Source organism: Schistocerca gregaria, chromosome X (assembly GCF_023897955.1).
Source record: "Schistocerca gregaria isolate iqSchGreg1 chromosome X, iqSchGreg1.2, whole genome shotgun sequence".
Taxonomy (NCBI): Eukaryota; Metazoa; Arthropoda; class Insecta; order Orthoptera; family Acrididae; genus Schistocerca; species Schistocerca gregaria.
Window position 1 is genome coordinate 148,644,203 of NC_064931.1, and position 19,720 is coordinate 148,663,922.

The 19,720-nt window shown below is 37.7% G+C and overlaps 1 protein-coding gene across 2 annotated transcripts in view; it reads right to left on the reverse strand.

Annotated features, from left to right (window-relative positions):
• LOC126298637 (uncharacterized) overlaps nt 1-19,720 on the reverse strand; it is a 247,974-nt gene that overhangs the window by 148,020 nt on the left and 80,234 nt on the right. For both annotated transcript variants that reach the window (XM_049990048.1, XM_049990047.1), the window contains exon 9: nt 1,543-1,788. In XM_049990048.1, coding sequence (XP_049846005.1) covers nt 1,543-1,788 — 246 coding nt within the window. The remainder of the gene's footprint in view (nt 1-1,542; nt 1,789-19,720) is intronic.

The window sequence follows — 19,720 nt, forward strand, 5'->3', positions numbered from 1 at the left end:
TTCACTGTGAGTATCAGGTCTGAGGTTGCATAAGTGTGAAGAAGGGGGACAGCAGATGTGACTGGATGAGGTGAAATTAATGGGTGTGAACTGGGATAGAATGGAGAAGGGGGGGGGGGGGGGGTCGTAGCTTGAGATACATCATGTGGCAACAAAAAGGTGGGGAAATAACACACAAAAACATGGAAGAATGAAGCAGGGAGAGTGATCAGTTTGAAGGTATAGGCTTAATGATATCAGAGGGAGTAATGTGGGACAGAAGACGCCACACCAACAATCAGCATGGTCTTATAGCCATCTCTTGTGTGTGGCTGAGGTGGTTGATACAGTGTGGCTCATAAGTAGAGTATGCAGTGTGGTTTGTAAGGCAACAAGAGAAACACAGGAAAATTGGGAAAGGAGGACAGACATTGAACATAGTAACGCATTAGAAAATAGTAACAATGGAAAACAGCACTAGGTTAGGTGTTGCTACTCACCATACAGTGGAGATGCTGAGTCAAGATAGCACAACAAAAAGACTGTCACAGAATAAGCTTGTGGCCAACAAGACTGTCAAAAATATGCAACAGACAGACACATACACACACACAACACACACACTCATGCAAACGCAACTCACACACACAATAGTTAAAATTAGTGCGATCACACAATAACGATTCACTTCAAAATTAGGATGAGATAATGAATAGAGATCATGTTAAAGAGCAAATCTAGGTTTTATATCAAAACTGAAAGTATGCTCCCTGTTTACTCCAATGTTGATCTGAAATCAACATCCAGTGGAGAACAAAACAAATGAGAATTTCAAAATATACATGATTTCTTGTAGACTTATGATCTTATGCAAGTTAAATTATAAAGTAAACCACAGAATAGTGTTTCAATGAAAGTCAAACAAATAAAGCAAAATCAGTATAATAAATAATATTTAACACTGCAAAATAACCTACAAAGAGGTGTCGTTACCTCAAATGGAATAAAAGCACCTCAGGACATCTGGTCAACTAAGTATAAACAATATTCATTTTTGGCAATGTTCCACTTTATTAGCATCCATCAATGTATTCACTTCCCAAATACCAGAGGAAGGAAGACTGCAGATTCACAACTCATCAATATTTTGATCATTGCAAATGGAGTTTTTGCTCAGTTGTTAACATTGACCCTGAAGGCTTTTATATCAAATTTGACAGGTATAATTTAAGGGAGCTATAGAAAACTTCAATCGCGTCAATCAGCCTGGTATTTTAGACTCCCAAATGCAAAATTCAGTGACTCACACACTTTGTCATACCACTGAGTCCTAAAATGTTAATAAACAAACAGTGACAATGTTGCGCCCAATTCCACTTTCTACTCACTAACTCAAACTAGTGCTTTTCAATATCCAAAATTCAATAGTAATGGCATTTATTAAATGTAACCATGACGTCTTGATTACACACAGCTGGAAATTATTTTTTTGTAGCAAAAATGTTTGTTACAGCATATCTGTAAACTACAAAGCCATAAATTGTATAAGTCATCACAACTTACAGCAAGGGCACCATCAGCTGGTGCTGGAACTGATTCTTCAAGAGACTGGATGGCTAAATGTTCTTCAGCTTCAGGTATTTGCAAAAGTGGTGCAGGTGGCTGAACTAATGATATGGAAGAAGACCTCTGATCTTCTGTCATTAATAGCTGCTGCACATCAGTAAATATTGCTACTGCTGGTGGTGTTTCCGTGTGCCGAACAACTTCCATACTCTGTGCCTTATCTGTTGTCCTTCTTGGCAATCCCTGTATAACAGAAATCTAAGCATAACACTTCTATTTGCACATCAATATTAATTATTAGCATCATTAATCAAATTCACTATTCATTACAAATAATATGCAAAGTTACTACATATAAGGAGATGCTTCATGCATATTCAACAATTCATTAATCAATGGGAAGCAATCAGTTGTGGATGCAAGGGGGGGATTGGCGCACGCACACGTCTTGAATACTCCCCAAAATATTATCAGAAATATTTACATTTTCAAATAGTCCCTATTTTCTCAACTCTTAACTCAGGATACTTTTCAACTGTTTCTGTGTAGGTTTGACCATGTGGATGGTTGATGAGTTTCCAGCCAGACCAGTAACATTCCAGCCACATAAAGGCACCCATACACAAACTGACTGCACCTGATATCAACAACAAATCCAACATGGTTTGTAAATCCACAAACAGAACCAGCAAGACAGCGAGAGAGAGAGAGAGAGAGAGAGAGAGAGAGAGAGGGAGGGAGGGAGGGAGGGAGGGAGGGAGGGAGGGAGGGAGGGAGTGAGAGTGTGTGTGTGTGTGTGTGTGTGTGTGTGTGTGTGTGTGTGTGAGAGAGAGAGAGAGAGAGAGAGAGAGAGAGAGAGAGAGAGGACGTTATCAAAACTATCAGAGTTTGCTGCTATTATAGTTCTTCAATTAAATGCAAACACATGAACTTCTCAGATTTTAGGACGTATGCCTTTTTAAAATATATTTAATAATTGTAAATTCTTGAACTTTATCCTAAAGCACTACTATTCACTGAATGAACAATTTATTACACAATTATAATGAAACAATTAATTATTATTATAATAAAACATTCTAAATGCACTGACAGAAAAATTGCAAAACCGAAAAATAATTTCTGGAGTACATTTGTCTAGGTAGAATATTTAAGTGATTAACACTGCAAGTTCACATGTTAATGTAAGCATGAGATAAGCCATTGCAAATGTGCATATATTGTGTTGTACAGGTGCCGGATGTCAGTTTGTGGGATGGAGTTTCATGCCTGTTGCACTTAGGTCAGTCAATAAGAATATGAGAAGACACCAAAATGGAGATAATGTATGGAAATCAATAAACAAAAACAGGGGGCAAAAATAAATGATAAATTGCTGAAGTTTTATAAAATATATAACAAGATTCTATTCAGGACAACCCATGAAAATACAGATGCTTGGAGGATTTGTTGGCCAGGGAGATTTGTGGAAGACGTGATTGATCAGTACCACCAAAGTTATGGGGTACAAGAAATGTATCACAAAATTGAGAGACCGCATAAATTTGACTCTTTTAGAGTATATTAGAGGATACGAAAATACAATTGCTTGGAGGATTTGTTGGCCAGGCAGTTTTGTAGAAGACGTGATTGATCAGTACCACCAAAGTTACGGGGTAAACAGTCACACCAGCCGGTTACCAATGCAACATATCCAACCAAGCGTATTGAAAGAGCCTTTACCACTAGATTTTTAAGGGTTGTAACTGCTTTCCTGAAATTTGTATATTTTTTTAAAGGAACAGTGATGATATATTTTCTAGAAATTCAAAATCATTAGATGATACCCAAGTGAATTTACAGAAACTAGAGCTGTCTTCCACAATCAGTTCCAATATGTAACAAGTTTTTCCCACCAGTCTTTCTATAGTATGTTTTCACTCACCAAAGATGACAACTGTATGCAAACGAACAAATCGATTTCATACAACAACTAATCTGATTTTATCAACCATTACCAACTACGATACACACTCTCCATCAAAATAATATCATAGTATTAAAACCAATTATGAAATTCTTTGATAAATGCAACTTTATTCTGTGAAACTATGAACCACACTGAGAGGTAGTTATGACCTTTACGTCACAAGCCACGATAAATAAATAAAAAAAGAATGAGTGACAATGATGATGTCTTGCATTTTGTTTGCTTGAACTTTCAAGAAATAATAATGCAGCAGCACATATTACAGTTTTCTCATCTCTAGACATGATGTGGCAGATAACACAAAAACAATACAACGAACAGTGTTGCCGATAATGTAAATACACTGAAAAATGTTCGCTGCCAGTGTGGACAGAAACAGAGACAAGAAACAAAGTCAGAAATAGAGGTGAAACGCTGTAGGAAATAATGTTTCCAACAGAAACATATTTCCAGTGGCAGTGTGGACGCCACTTCACACTAGTTTTTGCTGATGCCACTTATTACTTTTTGCTGTGGTGAGGTCACTAGTGGGCTTTCGACTACCAACTTTTGCGAGTGCTTGCGAATGCCCCCTGTGTGTAGTTCAACTTTTTATTTCCTTTGTAGTGTGTGACATAAGAGTGCAGTTTGCTGTTTTACAGCAACGGTGCATTCAAAGTACCATACCACAAATACATCACAATTATCATTAAATGTCAATTAATGTAGCATCAACGATGTAAGACTTCAAGAGAATTTATGATAACTGATGCACAATACAAAATTCAGGTGAGTAAGCTGTAGTGTAATGGCTAAAATCTTGGGTAGCTGCTTTAGAGGTTATACGTACGCAACTCACTAAATGCCAATATGTTTTTCAACTTAGCCTAGTTATCACCTTCATTATGATCGTAATACAACATGTTCTACAATATTCAATGTTGTTGAACATTTATGTCTCGTTCGACAACAAATGATGAAACAAATATTTTCCTGTTTATTTTCAAATGTGTTGTGATTTCCAAGAGTGGGGTTAGGCACAAACCTATGAGGACAGCTTGCATTCATGCAAGTGAAACAAGCAGCAATAAAATTCATATTGCTCCTTGTCACAAATACTTTGCTGTTTATTTCCAAATATGTGGCAATTCCCGAGTGTGTGGTTAGGCAGGAACCTAAGAGGAAAGCTTAAATTGCTGCAAGTGAAACAATGAGCAATAACATTCATATTCTTCCATGTCGCAAACATTTTCCACATTACACAACTACAAACATATTCCCCAAAGAGTTCTTGCTACAACTGAGATTTTCCTGTCAGTAACATACCCATAAATTGATGCTACGGCAATTGACAAATTGATAGCTTTGTTCCTGGTTGCCTTTACAGTGCTACCACATCATGATTACATCAGTTCCTGGAAACTGTTCCTGTGAACTGTACTCGACCCATCATCGAGTAGTGAAGCTAAAAGTTGCACGTAGTGTTGGCAATGTCGATCATGGATTACATCAGTATTTCCTTTCCCTTGGCTCCCCTCTCCGCAACAGCTTGAAATATTCCCTTAACTCTGCCATCAGCCATGGCGGAAACCATCTGTCTTTTGTGCCACTTATTACTCATTCAGTCAGTAGGAAGAAACCAGAACAAAGTTCAGCGAGACGTCGAGTAAGAACATAGAATTGAGTAAAAAATACTAGAAACAAATGTAAAAACAGGGTACTTTGAGCATTGATCTTATGGGTTTTTCACAAGGCCTACAAATTTATGGTGTAGAATCGAGAAAAATGTAAAATAGGAGAATGGAAAATCAACGTTCCACAGTAGATCTATGTGCTGATGAAAATACAGATATAATTATGAAACATAACCACAAAAATGTGGGCGCATACATTATTACGAATTTCATTACAATGACAGAATCTGTCATGGCAGTCAATACTGTACATAATACATAGCATGCAAAACCAATAAACAAGTATGAAACTCCCTGGCAGATTAAAATAAAGAATCAAAACTCAGAACCTTTGCCTTTTGCGGGCATGTGTTCTACTGGCTGAGCTGCCCAAGCATGCCTCAAGACCCATCCTCAACAGCTTTACATCTGCCAGTACACCATTTCCTACAATACAAGCTTCACAGAAGTTCTCCTGCGAACCTCACAGGAAGTTTCCAGCACACACACTGCTGCAGAGTGAATGAAGAGCCCAGGCTGTGGCTAAGCCATGTCTCCACAATATACTTTCTTTCAGGCATGCTAGTCCTGCAAGGTTCACAGGAAAACTTCTGTCGAGTCTGGAAGGTATGATATGAGGTATTGGTGGAAGTACAGCTGTGAGGACAGGTTATGAGTACTGCTTGGGTATCTTAGTCAGTAGAGCACCTGCACACAAAAGGCAAAGGGCCTGAGTTCAAGTCTTAGTCCAGCACATAGATTTAATCTGCCAGGAAGTTCCAAATCAGCATACACTCTACTACAGAGTATATTTATAGACGAACAAGCATAAAGGTCAAATATACTGCACACAGCCTTTAACAGGCTATGGAGTTTAAATAGCTGGATGAAAAGATGAGAGTTGTTATAGTTGCCCATTTTAAAATAACTGTAATAAATGGATGCAGGGAATAAGAAGAATTTACTGAGCTGGTTTAAGAATATAATTTTGAATATGCTTTTGACAATTAAACAAAGTTCTGCTTTGATTTAGGGATTTCTGATCATTCATCACTGTTTTGGGTATACCGAGAAGAAATGAACAAGGAATTAGAAATCTATGCCTTAAACAACAGTTCAGTAAAGGAGCTATGAACTTATTCTATTGTAAATTGGCCAGTGAAGCATTGCAGTACAATTTCTAAAATGACTGACCGATTTCTTGGAAATGTTTTTAATGACATATTTCCCCTTCCATCTGCCATAAAAAATAACAAAGTGGTATAAAAATGTTGAGCACTAAAACATACTGGTCACAATGAACTGCGATGAAGTACAAATGTATACTTTGAGAACTTAAGTTAAAGAATATAACACTGTATTCATGAAGATTATAAAGGAAGTAAAAGAAATGGTACACAAAAAAATTCATTCTGAACAACACAAATAAATTGAATGTGGTATGAACAGTCATAAAATCTGAACTTGGCTTCATAGCTGGCAGGTCAGAAGTCTCCAAAATCATGTGAAATGACAACTTCATTGTAAATCTTTCAAAAATATCACAATATTTCTTTTAATACGTCTCAAAGTCAGATACTGAATATTGTAAGCGACTACCTATCATAAATTAACCCAGCATATTGCCTATAATAAATCTGAATTAATGCCAGAGATACTCCACATTCTCCTTTACAGAGCTGAATGGTTGCTGCTAACTACTCTCATTGTTTATAACGACTTTCAAATCACACATCTTAATCAATACTGTGTTACTACCTTTCTCAGCTTTTCACTTGACAATAGTTATCAGTGATACTATAGTAACTTTGTAGTTACTGATTCCTCCCTCTTGATTCACTGAATCTGAAAATTTCAGTTCTTTTCATTAACAACAGGCCCAATATATTTCTCTGGATGATAAAGTGTGTCACAAACTGCTTCAAATTTCAGAAAATACATTTAGTACAGCATCACGATCCACTTTGTTCCCCCTCCCTTAACACAAGCTGTTTATTTTGCTGTGTACCACATGCAACATCTCCTACCTGCACCAGGGTGGGACAGCTGGAGCCACATTTACATCATTCACTTGGTACCCCTATTTCCCCCAGACCTCAATCTCATGTCCTTCAATCCTCCTTGCCCTTCCCCATCTTCCCAGTTCAAGGCAGTGGGTGTTGTTTTCTCACAGTCCATAAAAAGTGACAGTGGAAAATGCCTTCTTGAAAGCCATGGCAGCTTGCTGTTAATGAGATTAAAGTTATTGACAGTGAGAAAGAGAAAGGTGACACGTAAAGTGTTATAAGTTGAGTAAACCAATGGTGCGCATATTACAGCAATAGAGATACAACGCTGAGTGGAATGGAATTCCAATCCAAACCCTAAGGAATAAGAAACAAATGTATACAATAAATACACCAGTGCAAACACAGCTCAGTGCATTATTAGGTAGCAATTCCTGCGATATTATGAACAATACACACAAATGCAAACTTTGCTGAAGACTTCACAGCTTTTATTGCACAGAACTTCAACGCTAGCAAGGAAACTCTTTAGAAAATCTTAATAAAAACAATATCCTTAATAAAAATCAGTTTGGATTTCAAAAGGATACTTCAACTGAAGACGCCATTTTCTCATTTGTCAGCCAACTCCTTGAATTTGTAAACAATAAAATGTCACCACTTGGAATCTTCTGTGGTCTGTCTAAAGCATTCGACGGTGTAGATCACAAAATTCTACATATGATGGCTGAGCACTATGGATTAAATGGTAAAGCGACAATGTGGCTTGAGTCATATCTAGACCACAGAAGGCAGTTAGTATTGAACAATTCTGTAATGGAAACTACCTGCCTGCTCTGACTGGAGCACAGTAAAATGTGGAGTGCCACAGAGCTCGGTGCTTGGTACCCTACTTTTCCGCATCTTGATCAATGGTCTGCCATGCCGTATGACACAAAACACATACTTCACCCTGTTTGCTGATGGCACAACTATTATAACTGACAAAACACTCAATTGCAACCTAGACAACACTGCGACCACTGTTTGAAAGACGTTCTAGATTGGTTCCCTTCAAATGTTCCATCACTCGACGTTGAGAAGGCTCAATTCATTCTGTTTCAAATGGCAAATGAAAAATAGTAAAATATTGAAATAAAATGAGGTGACAAAGAAATATTGAGAGTTGAGTCTACACACGAACAGCAATCTAAACTGGCCAGTTCACATCAATGACCTATGTAAAAGACTGAATTCAGTAGCATTTGCCATTCGCTCAGTTTTGTCTGTTCGTCATTTGGAAACAATTAAAGCTGAATACCTAGGATATTTACATTCACTTATGACATATGGGATCATATTTGAGGGTAACCAGGCACGAGCAAAAAAATTCTTTATTGCACAGAAAAGAGTCATCGAAATTATGGCTATGGGGAACCCCAGATGCTCTTGTAGAAACTTATTGAAACCACTCATGATAATCACCATGCCATCTCAGTAATTTTTTCACGGATGTGCTTTGTGAACAATAATCGTACAATTTACAAAACAGACAGTGAATATCATGATCATGATACAAGAAGTAAACATGATCTTCACAAAGATATAAAAAATTTCAGCATGGTACAGAAAGGAGTACATTATTCAAGCATAAAAGTATACAATAAACTTCTATATCATGTTCAATAAGTCATTGGGTATATACTAAATTCATAAAACAGCTGAAACTTTATCTTTTGAATAGTTCTTTCTATTCTTTACAAGAATTTGTTGACAGTGTGTAACAATTAGTACACGGTGTTTAATTTTAAGCATTCCTACAAGAACTGACTATGTAGTACTGGCGTATCAATTGATGACATAATGCTTTTTATATGTATTAGAATGTAAGCCTGATAATCTGTCTGTGTAATCACTATTACTACTATAATCTATGTTATTGTTTTAACACCTGAACCTCATGTATCTGTTTATATATCATTTAGTTTGTAAGCTTTATGATGATTTAGATACGGTTATTACAGTAATAATCTGACACGTCCTAGCAATACACTCGCATCAAGGGATATGAAAATAAATAAATAAAATTAAATCTCTATGGTATTTGCATTTCAAAGGTGCCCCAATAAACATGTCACCATATGTGAAAGAGCTCACAGTTTCAAAAAAGGCATACTACAGTAAATTTGTATGAAAAGTCGAAACATCAGAATTAAAGTGATCAGTGGCATATTAACATGAAACATGTGGCTTCTTACACATTATACTGTGAATTAATGTTATTGAAGTGATAGTGTTCAATGAGTTATTTATTTAGTTAGTTAGTTTGATGTTCCATAGACCATTTGCATGATCAATAGTAATGTTGTGGAACAAGTTATTCTACATTCACATCAAAAATTGATTTTTCAATAAACAGATATGAGTTAGTATCGCCCATCCATCACCTCTTAGGTATTACAATAATATAAATTCTTCTACAGAATGGAGGGAGTTGTCACAAAGAAACTTTTTCAATTTGTTTTCAGATTTTACTTTGCTGTCTGTCAGACATTTTATATCACTGGGAAAGTCATCAAAAATTTTAATTGCAGCATTATGCACCCTTTTTTGTTCTATGTGCAACCTTAATGTGGAGTAATGAATATCATTTTTTTCTTCTGGTATTGTAATATGTACATCATTGTACATTTTGAATTGCAGTGGCTTATTTACAACTAACTTCATTAGGGAATACATATTCTGTGAAGTTAAAGCAGTAGTCAAAATGCCCAACTCCTTATACTGGTGTCAACAAAATGATCGTTGGTGAGCACCACTTATCGTATTTACCCAATTTTATGAAAATGCTGAATATAAGATGAGCCCAACCACTTTTTTTAAAAAAGTGTCCTTGTGAAAATTTATTTTTAACATATTCTGACTAATCATAATTGGAAACTGTTTATTGACAAAGTATCTGTCTAAAAAGTTAACATTATACCTATTCTAAACTTATGCCATTTATTGATTGTCCATTTTGATAATACAAGGAGAAATAAAGTAAACAAAAAGAAACAGTTTATATTTATTTATGGTTTTTTCTACCTTACATCTGAGGTGTGACTGCGTTTAAGAATCATCTTCTTAATAGCACAGCTGTAAAATTTTTGTCACAAATATTTGATTGTTTCTTCCAAATATGTTGCAATTTCTGAGGCTATGATTATGATGGGACCTGATAACACACATGGTTTTCCTTTTTTCTCTTTAAATACCTATCAAATTTCACTTCTATACTGACATGAGAATGCTATAATATCTCTTGCTTCTGAACATATCGCCCGCCTGTAACTCTTTCATTGGTTGTGTAGAACCAGCTGACACACTGCAGTTTAAACATAGTAGACATTCATAAAAAGCCAAAGTACATGGTATAGGTTTCCATGGTTGGCGACACAACATAAACAGCTGCTCACTCATTATTAAGTCTCAGCCAAGGTGGTATCAATGTTCCCTTACAATCCTTCTGCTATGCTTGAGTAACTGTGAAACACAGATTGCAATATCTTCCACTGTGCAACTCATATGTAACAACAGCAAGTAATAACCTTGACACATTAATTTACTCTTGCAATAATAATTACAATCTGTTCAATATTACTTATTTCATTTGTTACAAATTTCATTCTGGAATAGTTTTTTTCCCTGCTTTATCTTAATGTCTCCATCATGTTCTAAAGCTGATTAAAAGCTGGCAAAAATTTTCCTGATGTTCTAATACATGAATAGCAACTGAATTTCTAATTTACAACCCACTTACTAAACCATTACAGTCTCCCATAACCAAATAAAATACTTTTCTGGATTCTGAATCAAGTACTACTTTTTTTCTTCTTTCTTTTTTTTCCAAGACACCATTTTTGCTCTTGAATGTTACCTTCTTTTAAAAAGCAATGTTAATGTTTGCATATGGTATCCATACATGTATGAGAACTTTTATTGCAAACCTGTTCAAATACAACAAGAGTTTGTAAAGTGGTAAAATTGTATGGTATTTCCTCCTGTGTTTCACAAAATTGTCAAATTTTAAGTAGCTCAATAGATTGTTGTAGTGGCTAGTCCAAAGTTTCTTGCTTATCTTTGGTATCAGTAACACGCAAGTCAAACGTCACATGATTGGTCGAGCAAAATCTATATTGTATCGCACGCTTCAGTGTATCAGAAAATCTTAAGACTGTTAGAATGACATATCATCTGCCCATGCCTGCCCTTCTGAATCCTTCAAAATATATTTGCATGTGACCTCAGTAGCCAAAGCTTCATTGGTAAATATATGATGACCCCCTAAATACTCTATTAAACAATGTTAGAATGTTCAATCTGCAAATGTAAGATGACCCTGTATTTTTCGAATGACAAATTTGGTAAAACCCTCATCTTATAATTGGATATATATGGTACAATCCTTACAGCACATTTTTGAGCAATGAAGACTTTCTTTCTTAAAGATGAGTTGCTCTGAAACACTAGTCCAAATGGCATTATTGAATGAAAATATGTAAAATATAAGGGTCAGTAAAATAAATGTAAAAGAGAAAGATGGAAATAAGTAAGTAAATTGATTATTATTTCAAAAGTAATTGACATAACTGTTAGTAAATTTGTCCCACTCTGAGACAAGATGGTCAAATATTTCTAGTTGCCTACAGCGCAGTGGTTGTATCGATTCATGCACCCCTTCATCCAAATCAAATGGACAGCCACTTTTTTTTTCAGTGTTCTAATAATATGGAAATTGCATGGAGAGAGATTGGGACTGTAAGGAGTATGTGTAAGGGCTTCCCATTGAAGCTTCTGCAACATAGTCTGAACAACCCCAGAAACATGTGAGCAGGCTTTATCCAGCAACAGATTGATGCCACCTGTCAACAGTTCTGGGTATCTGGGCTTGAACGCACGTTTCTATTTTTGCAATGTGTCCACATACCACTTTAGGTTAATTGTGTCACAGTGTTCCAGGAAGTCAATGGGCAGAGGGTCCTAGCAGTCACAGAAGAAGGGCATCATGACTTTCTGGGAGCTGGTATACCTATTATTTCAACTAAGCAGCATTAGTTGCAATGGCAAGCTCTTATACATCCTCCATACAGTCCCCTGAAGAAAGACATTCCTGGTCATCAATTTGCTTTGGAAGAAAAAGTGCACGCCTGCGTACAATCATGGTTCCATAGGTAACTGCAAACATTTTCCCTTGAAGACGCTCACTGTCTTGTTTCACTGTGAAATAAATGTATTAACCACTGTGGTGGTTACTTTTGAAATAATGAATAGTTTACTTACTTTTTCCATCTATCTTGTTTGTCTTACAAAGATTTGCAATGATTCTTGGCTCTTGCCAAGATTTGCAATTGTTCAAACCGCAAATGTGGCTGAAATAAGTTGTTTTAGGAGTTCCACAAAGTGTTTTTCCAGCTTAAATTCCCATCAATAAGGATACCTAAAATTTTTGGAGTTTCCACCCTATTTATTATTTCCTCACCATGAGTTACACTTATCACTGGTGCCGTACCTCTAGACATGCAGAACTAAATATGTCATGTCTTTCTAAAATTATGTGGCATCATTCACAGTAAACCAATGAATTACACTTATTATTGGTGCCGCACCACTAGATGTGCAGAACTGAATAAGTCATGTCTTTTTAAATTTGAGTGCCATCATTCACAGTAAATCAGCCAACAACACTGTTAAGAACATTGTTTACCATTTCTTCTGTTGCTGTTTGTCTACATTTACATAGGTACTCTGCAAATTACAGTACGGCACATGGCAGAGGGTACTCTGTACCACTACAAGTCATTTCCTTTCCTGTTCCACTGGCAAATGAAGCAATGGAAAAATGACTGTCTATATGCCTCCATATGGGCCCTAATTTCTCGTATCTTATCTTCACGGTCAGCTTCAAGGGCCAGCTCTCTAAATTTTCTCAACTGAGTTCCTTGAAAAGAGTATCACCTTCCCTCCAGGAATTCTCATTTGAGCTCCCAAACCATCTTCATAACACTTACATATTGTTCGAACATATCAGTAACAAATCTAGCAACCTGCCTCTGAATTGTTTTGATGTCTTCCTTCAATCCAACCTGGTACAAATCCCAAACAGTCGAGCAGTAATAAAGAACAAGTCACACTTTCCCTACCACAATCCTCACATGCTCGTTCCATTTCAAATCACTTTGCAGCATTATCCATAGATATGTAAATTATGTACCTGTGTGAAGCAGGGCACTACGTATGCTGTATACAAATATTATGGATTTCTTTTTCCTACTCATCTGCATTAACTAACATTTTTCTACATTTAGAGCTAGCTGCCATTCACCATACCAACTAGAAATTTTGTGTAAGTCATCTTCTATCCCCCTACAGTCACTCTATGACAACAACTTACTGCTGACCACAGAATCATCAGCATACAACCGCAGATTGCTGCCCACCCTGTCCGCCAAATCATTTATGTATACAGAATAACAGCAATCCTATCACGTTTCCTTGGGTCACTCCTGATGATATCCTCATCTACGATGAACATTCACCATTGACGGCTAATAAATAAACATATGAAAAATATTACTTAAGAAGTGTCTGAGCCATTCACATACCTATGAACTTATTCCACACACTCGTACTTCCGTTAACAGGCTGCAGTGGGGCACTGTGTTAAATGCTTTCTGAAAATCTTGAAATATGGCATCTGCCTATTGCCCTTTTCGGGGTGCACTCAGCCTCATAATGCCAACTAAGGAGCTATTCGGCCGAATAGTAGTGGATCGGGTCAAAGAAAACCATCATAATGACCGGGAGAGCAGTGTGCTGACCGCACACCTATCCTGTCCGCATCCTCAACTGAGGATGACACAGCGGTCAGATGGTCCTGAAGTGCTGCTATTGCCCTTCATTCATAGTTCATAGTATATCATGTGAGAAAAGGGCAAGTCGAGTTTCACACATGCAAGTGCTTCCTAAAACCATGCTGATTTATGGACTTAAGCTTCTCAGTCTGCAGAAAATTTATTACATTCAAGCTGAGAATATGTTCAAGAATTCTGCACCAAACCCACATTAGGGATATTGGTCTGTAATTTTGTGGGTTTGTTCTTTTACCCTTCATATATACAGGAATCACCTGCGCCTTTTTACAATCACTTGGAACTTGGTACTGGGTGAGTGATTTGCGATAAATGCAAGCTACTCTTTGTAAAACCAAACTGGGATTCCATCCAGACCTGGAGACTTATTTGCTTTCACGTCTTTCAGTTGTTTCTCTATGTCAGGGATGCTTATCACTATGTCTTCAATTCGCGAGTCAGTCCAATGGTCAAATGATGGTATGTTTGTACAATTTGTCTGCGTGAGCAATTTATTGAACATAGAATGTAAAACTTTGGCTTTTATTTTGTTATCTTCAAGTGCAACACCAGACTGGCAACGAGGGAATCAATAGAAGCCTTAGACTCACAGAAGCCTTAGACTCACTTAGTGATTTTACATAGGACCTGAATTTTCTCAGGTTCTCTGACAGATCTTTCGCTAAGGTATGACGGTGTCAGTTGTTGCATGCTTCGCGAACATCTTTTCACACACACATGAATCTCTACTTATCTTTGCTTGTCGTTATGGGTGCGTTCTCCTTTGGACCAAGAGTGCAACAGCCTCTGCTTCCTCAGCATTTTCGTAACTTTCATGAACACAGTTGCTATAATGACATCATTATCGCTAATCCCTGTTTCTAAATAGATGTTTCAATAAAGTCAGACCTATTTGTAACTACAAGGTCAAAGCGGGTCAAAGCTATCTCCACTGTGTGTAGGCTGCTAAACTAGCTGTTCAAGACAGTTTTTCAGAACACATGTTCAATTCACATGACTGTTTGTCCTTACCCCCACATTGAATTTACAGACTTTCCGATCTTTAATCAGTATGTTAATGTTATTGCATGATTTGGATATTTATGCACTACTGACAATAGACTTTCTTTGAATGTCTCTAGAACTGTCACAGAAGAGTAGGGTGGCCAGTAGAAACATGCAATTATACTTGGTTCTACTACATCTGTTATACGCGACCAGATACCTTTACTGTCATACTCAACTTCGACCTCAATAGAGAAAATATTTTTATCATATGCAATGAAGACTCCACCTCCTATAGCCTATAAACTGTCTTTGCAATACACATTCCATGACTCGCTAAATATCTCTGAGATTTCCACTTTGGGTTTCATCAAGAACTTTTTTACGAATACTTCAACAATTTACCGATAAAATTTTGCAAGTCAAAGTGTCTTTACTCTGGATGCAGTCTGACTTCCCTTCCTGTGGAGCAACTGGTGAGTGTTCATCAGAGTACCTCAAACTACCCTGGAGCCTAAAAAACCTTCATGTCCAATCCACAAGTACTCTGCTACCCAAGCAGCTGCTTGCTTTATGTAATGCACCTCCGACATAACAAGGGGAGTCCCACAAATCCCCACTCGATAAAGCAGGTCTTGAAATCTGCAGCCAAGACCATCACAGAGTCAACAAAGTGTTTTGTTGAGACCCATCACTCAGCTCCAAACCAAAAGACCCCAATCAACTCTAGGAACAATGCCGTAAATTGCGAGCTGTGCTTGTACCCCACATGCAATGACAGCAGCCTACACCACCTCCGTCAGTCACCTGTATGAACTGAGGATGGCCTTAGAACCCAGATGTCATCAATACCAACGTGAGCCACAACTTGCAGACAACTGTACCCTGCATACTCGATAGCTGCAGGCAGGGCTACCTCCACATCTTATATGAGGCCCTCCGACAGACATACCAAGTGCACATTGGCTTTCTTTCCAGCCCTGAATGCTATCTGTCTACCGGGCTCCATAATGTGCTAAACATTGGAGCTGCTCATGTACCTGCTCAAACCCTGATGAAGCAGTGGCCACATGTCCACTCACAGGGTGAACAGGCCAGATGGCCAGTCTCTACATTTGCCCTCTGCCTCAAGTGACCTGAATGCGTTACCACTCGCCACTCACCCTGCTGCAAAGGCAGATCCACCACAAGATCCACCGCCAGATGTCTGGTAGCAGAGCCCATGCACATATCAACCAACAACCGTGCAACGTGCCAGATTTTCTGCCTGTACTGCACCCCAAGGCAGCAGCCTGAAGGTGACTGACAGTAGCCAAAAGTGCTTTCAGTTGTTCACAAACTGCAACCACTTCCTCCTGCGTCCGCACACAGCATGCATGCATCCTACCCATCATAGCAAGTCTAACTGGAGAAGTAAACTGTTAAGGTAGACAGAATGCTAGATTTGCAACTTGCCACCCTATTGTTGTGTCATCAATGAATGCTGATGTGTCAACGAGCTATGTAACTGGCTGTTCAGAAGAAATGAAAACTGCGCTACAGACTAAATGAATTGACACTTACAAAAATATGAGGTTAAACAGAAAAACATGCACAAACTTTAAGAAATACACTATAAGAAAAACCCAGGAAAAGATAAACAATTAACTTGCCACTCAATAGAAGTGTATCAGCTGAGAGCTGGGGCCTGGACGGATTACAGTACCCAGTGTCTTTACACATATAAGGAATAATGGAAGAGCTAAAATGGATGAACCTTGGGGAAAACCACATGTGATTTCTCCCCTGTCATAAGCATCTCCCTCAATGACATTGGTTGATTTACTAGGTACAGTTTTCTGCATTCTTTTGGTTAAATATAACATTATCCACTGCTTGGCTATACCATCAATTCCATAAAACCTCAGTTTCTCTAGGAGGATGTTGTGATTCATACAGTTAAATACCTTAGATAATAACAGAAAATACCAACTGGTGCAATTTTGTTATTTATGTTTTTTAAAATTTGGTGAGTGAACATGTACAGTCGTGCTCAAAAGTATCTGAACAACCTGAATTGCACTTCACCTGATTCGCATGCAACCCACATAATGCAGCTGTCTAGCACGTCCTCTAATCGCTCCTTGGTACAGTCGTTTGACTACTGAAAATGCATCCAACAAGTCACCACTAGAAAACACTGCTCTGTATCGCAATAACTCAAGATGTAAAGTAATACTACGATACTACAAATATCAGGGAACACCTTATCACAGGTAAGACTGTCCTTAAGGCTTGTACGCTCACATTTATTACAATAAATGACATACCTGAAATGTTACCACTCTCATTATTATGTCAGATAGGTAATGCACGTAGTAAGTTGGTCGTATTCATGATTTCCTCTTCAAAATAACATACCGTACTTATTATTTAACACAAAATGACATTAAAAATTTAAGTTATTCACGGGCAGCTAGTTGAGAATATGTATGAACTTCAAATGACATGACGAACCGGCTCGTTCTGCATATGGATTCAAACCCAGGTCATACAGACTAAGCAATGAGTTCATGACTGACACAAACTAACAGTCATTCCTAATTAGACATAGAGAGAGTGATATACCTCGATTTTAGACAGTAACAGTTAGCAAATATCAACTTTAAATTACATAACGTAAACATTTTTAACGGACGCGAATTCCTACCCAGCATCTGTTGTCCCTGTTAACAAACTACGAGAGATGTTAAATATTGCTTCTTAACAAGTAACTTCCTTGAAATGCTGTGTGGTAAACCTTTGTGTTGGACAGGGATTCGATCCCAGAACCTAATAAGAGAGATATCGAAGCACAATCAACTGTGACATCGCATTTTCTCAGCAGTAGCTAGATGTTTTAACTGAAATGACGAGACGAAACATTAATTTTTTCCTTCCCAGGACTCCAACCCAACACCTATCGTTGTTATATTCTAGAGAAAATGAATGTTAAATATGGGTTGTTGCACCAGCAGCGACATGTGAGCATGTTTGAACTAGAAATAATATGACGAAGAGTTCAGTGCTGACTGGGAATAGAGCTCCACACATATCGTTGTTGACTACACACAAAGAAACGTCAGCTACCAAATTTTTCTCCACCAGCAGCTCGGAATAACATCTTGAACTTACAGTGATCTCGCAAATAGTTCTGTGTCTCATTGGAAGTCAAAAATGTCAAACATCGAAATTGTTATCCACCAGCAGATAGAGCTTGATAATACATAATTAAATCTTTAGTGCCCGGCCAGAATTCAAACCCATTCACACGCAATATGTGGAGATGTTGAGGAATCTGCACTTTTGAACAAACAACAATTTGTAGCCGAGCTGTATTGTCACGAAGGGAACAAATTCTGCATTAAGGGCGGTCTGAGTTGCATTCCCAGATCAGAACCAATTTTATCGACATACAGAAGCTCACATAAAAGATGGAATAAGTGTCCTGTTAGCCTACATAGCGTTTGTTTCGTCACTAAAAATAAATAACCAGTATAAGAAAGCTTACTGGTAATAAGAGTTTCTATATGTGGCTTAACCTAACGTCTACTTGGTAGAAAAGGAACATCATTTTTAAAGTGAATTTCAGACCACAATGCCATTATATCTTCTTCACTTGTCTTAGCCAGAATAGAATGGAATCTGTTTCTCCCTATAAAAATCACGGACCGAAGTTGGAACCGAACGCAGACCATAGATTTATGAACCTATCATATGACTAACAGACTACCAAATCCTCTGCTCAGGGGCTCATTTTTCTATCCTAACGCTGTTGTGCCACACTGGCTGAGAATTCAGACACACAGGCTCCCTGTATCAATTTGCAGCATGTTCAGTAAATTCATTTACTTGGTTGACCGAATCACCATGAACTAGCTGCCTCTGCTACCCAGTGCATACATTCAACTTTATTTTGTAATCACCAAAATAAAATGACGTAACTGCCACCTACACAGAACTGCCAACAGTGTAGGATGCAGAAATTTAAATAGGAAGTGTTCCTTTCCACTTGAGCTATCTGTTTGTTGAAAACAAAGAAAAGGTATAACTGTTTGTATCTCGTAAGTATTGACCTGGCCATATGCATTATCCCACAGCGCTGTGGAATGCAGAAGTTCTGGAAGAATTGTTGTTGACTTCTGGAGCTGTCATAGCCATGTGTCAGCTAGTAGTGTAATGCCAAGTATCACACGTGGTAGATAAGATGTCTCGAGTTTGAGTACATTCACTGCTATATTTTTTAAAACGCAATTCTGCTGTCTGCTAAAGTTATCAATCTAATGGAACTTGTAACATAATTCCCTTCACTTCTCAGCCCAAAATAGTCGCATGTGAGAAAAGGGCTAACTTCTGCAACATTTTATTCTTTTCATGTTTGCATCGTGCCAAAATACGTCCGATATGCACACCGGTCTGTTAGTGAAAATTAACGTACGTTTTTAATGTCGCAGCCGTGACTTGGAGACACCAGTTTTGGTCACTTCCCAGCCCGCTATAAGATCACATCGGTTCGTCTTCTTCCTGCTGGTATTGTAACTGAGATTTGGCAACAAGGCAATGTTTGTTTGGCAACTCTGTGATCGACGAGTTACTTCCTGGTGTGCACAGAATTAAGCTTCAAAATTCACTTGATTTTACCCGTCATTTCCATTG